The 10,077-nt window shown below is 41.2% G+C and overlaps 1 protein-coding gene across 1 annotated transcript; it reads left to right on the top strand.

Annotated features, from left to right (window-relative positions):
- Positions 1–1,115: 1,115 nt before the first annotated feature.
- LOC134748200 (uncharacterized) lies at positions 1,116–7,274 on the top strand. The gene is made up of 3 exons (XM_063682914.1): positions 1,116–1,283; positions 4,181–4,409; positions 4,722–7,274. The coding sequence occupies exons 1-3, from the start codon at positions 1,147–1,149 to the stop codon at positions 6,669–6,671; spliced, it is 2,316 nt and encodes a 771-aa protein (XP_063538984.1). The 5' UTR covers positions 1,116–1,146; the 3' UTR covers positions 6,672–7,274.
- Positions 7,275–10,077: the final 2,803 nt, after the last annotated feature.

Below are 10,077 nucleotides of genomic sequence, written 5' to 3'. Positions count from 1 at the left end.
TCACGCGCGAATATACAAGAACGATAGACATTGCATATACGATAAGCAGGGCAGAGAGATGGAGATGGAATTTTTAGTTTTTAGGGTCCCGTATCCGTAAAAACGGGACCCTATTACTAAGACTCCGCTGTCCGTCTATCCGTCTGTCTGTCTGCCACCAGGCTGTATCTCATGAACCGTGATAGCTAGACAGTTGAAATTTTCACAGATGATGTATTTCTGTTGCCGCTATAACAACAAATACTAAAAAGTACGGAACACTCGGTGGGCGGCTCGGTGGGTGGGTGGCCGACTCGCACTTGGCCGGGGTTTTTTTTGCGATTTTTTCGATAGTCGTCCAGTCTAACAGCCTCTGTCGTCTGAGTTATTCCGATTTCTGAGATTTCGCTCCAAGGCCGCGCGCGCGCATCGGGGCGTGGTTAGTTTGCTTGTGTTTATCATTACTATGGCTATGTGTGTTTATACTATAGCTATAGGTACCTATAAAGGATGGCGATATCGCTCAGGGCAATGACCGTGAATGTTATCTCTGCGATAATCCCACGTGGCGTGGCGTTCTGATATCTACTATGTAGATAGGCGAAGAGCGACCACCGGAGAAATTAGGTCAATTTGACTGACTAACATTACTTAATTATTACTTAGTTGTCTTTTGATTATGACATATTTCTGGGGTTATGGGCTCATGGTGGCAGTATTGATAGTCGGGCTACTGAAAGTTTATCACTATAAAATACGGAGTTATATCTATCTTTGTTTATATCAATCATCATGCTCATTATTAGACGCAGACGAAGTCGCGGGCTGAAGCTAGTAGTATATAAATGGTTGAATAAAGCTAATAAAAACTGATAACACTCTGTTCCCAACTCAACCAAATAATAATAATCACATTACTGTACAGTGTACTGTACCTTATTCAAAACAACACTGCGCGTTCCACGCTCACAGTCACGCCCAAACCAGATAAAGCACACTACCGTTACTTATTCTGTACTACTATTACTCTGTGCTACCGTGTACCTTATTCAATGCACCGCCACGCACACATACACACCCTATACGGCCTATACGGACACGGCGAATGATGTCAGTGTCCCCGCAACCGCGGTGCGCGCGCGTCGTGTTTGTTTTATCCATTCCAACATGGCGGCGGGGAGCGGGGATGTGATATCAGAGACGCAGGGATCTAAAGCGCTCTATTGTGCGGTCTATGATTGTACGCATAGCCACAAGACGCACCCGCAGCTTGCTTACTTCGGGTTCCCGAAAGATAAGGAAAGGTGAGCAATGAGCATGTCATTTACGTTGTGTATTGAACATTTATAATTTATATACTTTGGACGCGCGTCTACCGTCTCGCGTCTCCTTGCGTTTCGTAAATGCAAGGAGGAGCGCGTTTACTCGTATAAATGTCAGTTTATAATTTATATCTACAGATACTGAGCGTCCCAGACACGTGTCGTGCATTTTTTTCTATACATGCTATGATTGCTATGCTTCTCATGATCTTTAGAATCTCACTAGTGATAACAACTACACACACAAACACACACACAAACACACACATATACACTCACACGCGCGCACATACGCAAACACTTATTTCCAATACTATTTGCTTTGTTTTTTTCTTGTTGCAACCTGTTTTATTTTTTTCATTTTCTTGTCATCTTTATACAATATTACATATATATATATATATATATATATATATATATATAGTACTGCGCAAATACATGTATACCTACTGCTAGATAAGAGTAAATGTGATCCGGGAGAGGTGGTGCTTCCTGCCGTCATACAGTTTTTACTAGTACGCAGGAATCGTTTCCTGCTCTTATGAACAACATGATGTAAACTTAAAATTGTACTTAAAGGAAATAAATAAATTAAAAAAATATATATAGGTACAGTTTTCTATCGGGGCCTGCGTGTTATTGTGATATGAATGCGTTAATTAACACTGTATAGAAGAATATCATTTTGCCTGCCACGGCACGTGTCTGGCACGCTTAGCTATGGAGATATAAACCGACCTTAAAATAGGAAATAGGTACTGTAAGGAAAAAAACCCGTTATTATTTTAAGTGCTTTTTTAATTAACTGCTTTCTAGCTGACTAAATGTATTGCTTGTAATATGCCAGATAAATCAATATAAATACCACTACACACACATGACACAACAACAGCTACGACACACAGAGACAACAACACACAGTTTATTTTTTTCTAGACGTAGGTAGTTGAACGACAGTAGGTACTTCGCTTATTCGACATGGAGAGAGAGGAAAATCGTTCACACGGCTAGACGGCTATCCCGCGGGATACCGCCGTTTAGCCAAAATATTTTTCGCCAAATTTCACTTCCCAACAAACTTATGGCATCAGTTTCATTTGCCAAATGAAATTTTAGCAAGTTTTTTACTTCGCAACCATTTCATTTCCCAACCCCATACTTGCGAAATGAAAATGACGTACTATTAGGTTGGGTTAGGTTAGGTTGGATTATGAAAATTTGCGAAATGAAATTTTGCCAAATGATAATTTGCGTAAAATAGTTTGGGAAGTAATACTTTGGAAAACGATTTTTGGCAATACATTAGTAAACCCTATCCCGCACCGTGTGAACAATTTTGTAAGTTGCAATACAAATTTAGTTGTCACTACAGTATATTCGATAAAATCCCGTATACGGTATACGGGAAAACTACGCCGTGTGAACCTAGCCTCATTATATTAGTTTAGTTGGGGCGCATTGGCCGCATCGCTGACAAACAGTTTTACAGTTTGGCAAAACCTTAATTATAGGTACATTGTGCTTTGTTAAATACCTAAATGAAAAAAAAAACTATTATTAGATTTATAAGCGACACTCAATTTATTTTCAAGAAAGTAAGGCCTTGTAATAAAATAGGTATATTATTAATGTTTCCGTCTACCCGGTGTATAAATAAGTAATAAAGAGAAATAAAGGAAATAATAATAGACGTTTGAGGGATAGGGGCTGCGACCCCGTTCCGGCTCTTACCTGTTCCAGCAAATAACGCTGGCCGTGCAACGCGGCAATGCCGCTAGCATTTTTGTCACGATTGGACCAGGTGACAGTCGGAACGGGACATAGGCCTTTTATATACCTACCTATACATTGCCTGTTAGTTTGCTAAAATTATAATTAATTTTATTTTTAGGTTTAGTACTTCTAGTTTTAATTTTATATTTATTGTTTTTATAATACTAATTAATATACTATGAAATCACATTTAATAAGGAAATAATTAATAAATATTAGTATAATATATGTATTAATATTGTCTTCGGTTACCGCGATAGTTACTCATGAAATAAAACTATGAAAACGGATTTTATTGCGTATATTGAATATATATACATCCCGACGTTTCGAACCCCTTACAGCGTTCGTGGTCAAAGGGTGACTGAGGAAAAACTACAAAGTGCAAGAACGAAACGAAACGTCGTCGGGATGTCGGGATTCAATATACGCGATATAATCCGTTTTCATAGTTTTATTTCATTACTATATATTTTTGAAATTTAACTATATAAATTGCTATAAATTGAATGAAAAACGTTTTGTTTGATTAAAACTCGCTTAAAGTTACGCTGTATCCAATAAGTGCTAGTTATTCCAGAAGTCTCAAAGATCAGTGTGGGACTGGGAATAGTGAAGACACTTTATTTTAACACACAGTATTCATTAGCTTTTTGTAATTGTCACTAACCCTATTTTCCTTTTGCAATTGGCAAATTGTAAAGTGTCAGCAATGTCAGCATCAAAAGTAGCGGATGAGACGCGTCATAAGAACCTGCCACCTTCGAATACTTCTCCAAATAAATGTGACGTTTTCAACCAAAAGGTACCACATTGTCGCTTGTTTATAAGGTTGATTACTAATTGAAGCTATACGGAAATAGCGCCTTACTGACAAGCGACAATAAGTACCCTTTTGGTTGAAAATGGCACAAATAGTGATATCTCTACAGCTCGCGTTTTAAAGTATCTATCTGTTACAGTCTTTATCTACTTACTATACATACATCACATACATGACATACGAGTATTATCTCTTTTTGTTAAGCTGCTAGATAATAGTAGATTAACGCGTAGTCGGATTCGCTACTATTGATGCTCACTGTACCCATGTAACTTGCTTATAGGATTAAACTATGGGCGAAAAAGATCCGCCGTCCCGACATCATCCAGGCCGACGGGCGCGTGTCCGGCTACTACCGCGTGTGCGAGGTGCACTTCCACCCGCGGCACGTGAACGCGCAGGGCAACCGCCAGCGGCGGCGGCTGCAGAAGCGGGCCGTGCCCGCGCTGAGGCTGCCGCATCCTGGGCCTTACGTGCACGTCGCTAATGTAGCCGTCCCCACAAAGTTGAAGGTAATGTTAGTGTTTGCACCCCACAAGCATTCAAAATAGAAATGAAAACTTCCTTCCTCCGATCGGCTGCTCTTGTGGTAGTTATTATTATTACAGTGGTTCCATTTTATGATGACGATTATTGTCCATTTCCAAAACAGGTAGCGTTAAACCAACCAACGGAATTGTAAATAAAACTAAAGATTTACAATCACGTTTTGGTCGAAAAATTGTTGTTCTGTAGGTAAATTTATAAATATGCAAGTATAATTACGTAAGTAAAATAGAGCTTTATTTTATTAAGCTGCATCAGCTGCATGGTTTCTTTCACAGGTAAAGGGCAAGACATTGGTAAAAAGCACGCTAGAAGTTTGCGAGTACGTCGGGGAGGCGCCCAAACCGAAAACCAAGAAGAAGAAGAAGGTCCCTCAACCGCCAAAACTAGTCTCGCTGCCCGCACTCGAAGGATTGTTCTCCGACTGCGACAGGCACCTCGCCCCGAACACGGCGGAGTTCGTCAAGCTCGTAGCTCGGTTGCAGGCAGCCCAGGATAACGACCTTTGTGTCAAGTTGCTTCACTCGAACCCCCAAGCGTATCGTCTCCTGCAAGTCTCGCTGGGACTCCCACCCGTGCGCGCGCTACATCGCCACTGCGCGCCGCAACTACCTGATTTCAACACTGCTGTCGGCCTCCTAAAAACTAGGGCTGAACAAATGACGGAATTAGAGAAACACTGCACTCTCAGCGTACATTTTGTAGACGCAAGGGAGCTTCTATACTACAACATAACTTTCGATAGGATTGTCGGATTGCATGAAGTCGACGGCACGCAGAGACCATTGGTGGCCACTCGTGGGGTAGTTATAACTGCGAGAGGATTGTTGAAGAACTGGACGCAGCCTGTAGCTCTTTGCTATTTAGCGAAAGACGACGAGACCTTTAATCCCTGGATCGACAAGATCATCAACCGTCTTCACACCATTGGGCTGAAGGTACACGCGTTGGTCTGCGATCCTGCAGCACCTCCTTTCCGGGAGGTTTCGCCCGAACAGCCTTTCTTCTTCGTCGGCGGTACCAAGATCTACCTCCTCTACGACCCGCCGCGCTTGATGAAGACGCTGCTCTGTGAATTTATGGCCTACGATTTTCATTTCGACAAGACGATAGCAAAGTGGAGCGATATAGAGAAGTACAGGAAGATAGAAAGGAATAAGGCTTTGACTTTAACACCTAGTTTGACGGACGCAAGCATAAAGTCTCTCACGATGCATCTTATGAAGCCTCAGCGAGCCGCGCGCCTCCTGTCCCGTGCACTGGCCACAGCTTTAACCGACCGCGCCGAACAGGGCCGTCTTAGCGACAGCGCACGAGCCACCGCTAACTTCATTATCAAACTCAACAACCTCTACGATCTCCTGAACTCTACCACAATGAAAACCAGCTCGGAGTTCCAAAAGGGACTGTCGCAAGACTCGAATCAAGTTGGATTCCTCACATACATGAAGTCGTTTTTCAAAACGTTAAACTTGGAACAAAGCTTCGGTTTCGACAAAGTCGCAACTAAGAAGCTCTCCGACAGCTGGCGGGTGACGATCGAGGCCGTGCTGGCGCTGCAAAAGGACTTACAACCGGTGCGACCGTACTTACTGACACGCAACCTACATTTGGATGACAGCGTAGCAGAGAGAGCGCGGCTCGCAGTGCGCTCAGGCTTTCCGAGCTGCCAGCAGATATTTAGTGCTTTCAAGAAGCAGTTTTTCCATGAAATGCTGCAGTCCAGTGAGACGAGAAGCGTAGATTTAAACGATCTACTGGCACGAGTCGTAAGCGGCGCTGCCAATGGTCCTCAAAGCGATCCTATGGAAATACACGATGAAATACGTGTAAAACCAACTGACTACCGAAATCTGCGGCTGCCGAAGACGTACAGTCTTATGTCAGTAGCAAAGCACTTACTTCGCGCGGCTTCCCGCGTTCACGGCGACTGTGCTCTTTCTGTTGAATATTTGAATGCCCCACCGGAGCCAGACTACCTTCAACTGGTGGAGAATTTGGATGAGGCCTTGAGGAGTGCTCTGAGGGAAGGTGTCGGAGCCAGTAGGCTCCTGCGGGAGCTGCTGCTGGACGTGCACGTGCTGGACTGCGCGCTGCCGTGCGCGTGCTTCCCGCTCGACTACCTGAAAAGACTGTTTTTCCGTTTACGGCTGTACAGCATCCTTAGACATAACCAGAAACGTTTCAAAATCGGCGACACCGATCTTCAAATTAACAATTTAGAATAACTTCATCATTTAAGTACCTAATGACTGCTGTGAAATCAATAAATGCTGTGATTTCATTTGTTATAAGTTGATTAAAGGGTATAAGTTTAAATTTGGCTCCTTGTTAAGATCACGAAACGATGCATAAGGTCAGGTGGGGTAAAAGAAACATAGTTTATTTTGCTCGGGGCAAGAAAAACCGTATGAGGAAAGTCCTTCTACTTACGTAGATGTAATTTTACTTATGCATTAGTTTTATTTTTAGTATTATCATTTAATTTAGTTTTTAATATCTTAAGTATTTCCAACTGTTCATTCCCCTGCAAGTGTTTCTCTTGTCCCATAGTTTATCTAACCCCTTCTAACTCTACTCAGTTAGAGGTTTAGTTCTGTGTCTGCGGAAGAGGAAAATATATTGTTTTGGTGTGAATTCTTAGTTATTTACAGTTCACATATTGGCGCCATAAAGAATACTTATTTACTTTAGTGTCCAGAATAAAAAACAGTTTTGCAGTAAAAGCAAGTGTAAAGAGACATGCTTTTAGAGGAGTCCGTCTAACCAGCATGCTAAAGTTACCGATGCGACGCTAACCTTGCGCGCGCGCACCTACAGTTAGCACTTACGACCATCGTAGTCACGGTAGTCGACGGTAGGCCTTATCTTGTAATAAGGTTTACAATAATAGTCAATAACAACAATTGCACACTCCGGTACGTGACTGTGTTTGTTGCCTAACCTAATGATCAGTTGCACCAAACCATAGAGTAACTTATATCTATCTTTGCACCAAACAAACCGTTTGTTACGGTTAAAAATCAACTTTAGTACTTATTGTCAAGAAATTCCTTTAGATAGTATTCGGTATCAATCAGAACTATAGGCTGCTAGTCAGGTCTCTCTTTTATAATATAAGTTTCACAAATAATCCCTAAGCATCACTAATAACTCATCGTAATTCTAAGTAAATATCCTACTTACCCTTATTCGCAAATCAACTTAGCTAAACAATTTATTGCGCGGTATGTATACCTAGTTGAAGTAATATTATTTGCACCAATGAATGTTATTGCTAATGGCAGTAATGTCTCGTTAACAATAGGGTAATCAAATTAAAGTATAGGTACTTGAGCTAAATAATCTTGATCCCACTTACTTTGTCTAGGTATTGTTATGGGTCTTAGGCGTAAAAATCATTTGAGAAAATTCATATAGTCCGACAAGAAATTGTAGAAAATAAATGAGGGCGCCACTTTCTTCGTAACTGTCACATTTTTGATTTGATTTTGTATGGAAATTGTTTAGTTCCATTTTATTTTATTTCTACTATTTTATGTCGCACTATACCAAGGCAGGCCTCCTTCACTCGCTCAAGGCCACGAGCTATATGCCTACCGCTCGGCGTATCGTCGACGATATAACCGACAGAGGGCCGCCGAACGCCCGCCTGAGCGCTCGCACCGCACGTTTCCTGCGCTTACGCTTTGAAATGCCGAAACCACGTAATTATTGTGCAGAGGATGGATGTAAAAGTCAAAAAACAAAAGAAAATTTGTCGTTTTTTTCATTTCCGAGAGACGAAGAAAAGTGGGTAGTATTTTAAATCTATCTTTATGAATTTTGTCACCATTTATTTCTTTGAACATAAGTAGATAAATCGTTAATTAAGGAGTTTTTTGAGTCAGGTATTATAAGTGTTGTTTTTAAATATTTGATTGACTAATAAAACATATGGTTGATTCGTAACATTCGTTTTATTACAATAATAACATAAGTAACAGTACAACCCTAGCGCATTCTTACGATGACGCGTTGGCACGTGACTCGCACGGCGAGCAAGGCAGTCTCGACTCTTTGTGCGCGTACTTATGGTACATTTCTTCTCGTCCTGAGCAGCAGGTATTATTATTAAGATTTTGTAGGCTATTATAGCGTAGGTATTTTCGCTTTTGTATGGGAATGATGTATCTGTTACGTAGTAACTATTTATTAATCTGTGACCAAGGTTCTTTTTGATTTGTCAGAGTTTCTTCCATTTGTAAACATTATTTGGCCATATCTAGAACTACGACATTCAAATATAATAGTAGCATCTGAATGAAGATGTTCCAGTTCTTTTTTACCATAGTCAGGAGCTCTTGGACTATAGTTGGGCGGTTTTACGGTATGCCTATAATATTAAAGTGTAAACTGAAACAAATATCATATACTAAGAAAAAGTGACGAAGGCCTTATTTATTTCAGTTTATAATTTATATAGTAGTGTTTCTACTTATTTTCTGAAAATAATTTAATTTTTATTTAATTTTGCTCGAATATTTCTTAATAGTACCAAAGAGCACATTAAAAGGCTGCCTGCGCAAATGGTAACTGTTTGTTATAAATGGCACGTTTACTAGTATTCAGCTGAAGCTATCCTCGCTAGTCACAACATTGTGGGGCCATCAGCCTTGATTACACCTATAACCATAACCGTGCCCCCCGATACAACCTTCCTCCATTATGCATGAGTCGCGTGCGGTGTGCGGTGTGCGACTGTGCGGTGCGCCGCATCCGCCGCCGCCGCCGCCGCCGCCGCCGCCGCCGCGCCGCGGAGCGATGCACTCCGAGTCCGCACCACTGTCCATCCAACCCGCTCTGATCTGAACCCTGCTCATATTACCTAACTAATCTAGCCATAAATTCCGTTATAACGTAAATAACACATAACAACTATAAATTAAAAATTATTGAAACAGATTAAATATTAATAGACAAACTAATGACGGCAGCGGCCGGCGAAGCGCCATAACAAGATTGATTAGGTTATTTTTAAGGGAATTTTCGAGTGGTTGAAATAAAAAAAACCGGCCAAGTGCGAGTCGGACTCGCGCACGAAGGGTTCCGTACCATTACGAAAAAAACAGCAAAAAATCACGTTTGTTGTATGGGAGCCCCATTTAAATATTTATATTATTCTGTTTTTAGTATTTGTTGTTATAGCGGCAACAGAAATACATCATCTGTGAAAATTTCAACTGTCTAGCTATCACGGTTCATGAGATACAGCCTGTTGACAGACAGACAGACAGACGGACAGCGTCTTACGAAATTAAGAAAAAAATTATTTATTAAGAAAATTAATATCAGCACTGAGTCTTAGTAATAGGGTCCCGTTTTTACCCTTTGGGTACGGAACAATAAAAATTAATAAAAAGCTCAGATTAGTAAGAGCTGTACAGTGGTTGGCCTGACGTTAGACTGCGCTCGGCTATTAACTATTGGAACAAGTGATCTAGCGTTGCCTTGCCCCGCCAATTAGTGATGCGTTTTTAGAAAATCCCCAGAAGATACATAATGTACAGATTAGGACTAAACCAATACAAATTGGGACACGGGTAGACGGGTAGCGTGTAAGCGTGCGAGAGACTCGTGTCTGTCTGTCTATAC

The sequence above is a fragment of the Cydia strobilella genome, chromosome 16, assembly GCF_947568885.1.
Source record: "Cydia strobilella chromosome 16, ilCydStro3.1, whole genome shotgun sequence".
NCBI classification, from domain to species: domain Eukaryota; kingdom Metazoa; phylum Arthropoda; class Insecta; order Lepidoptera; family Tortricidae; genus Cydia; species Cydia strobilella.
This window is presented reverse-complemented; position numbering and strand designations above follow the sequence as displayed.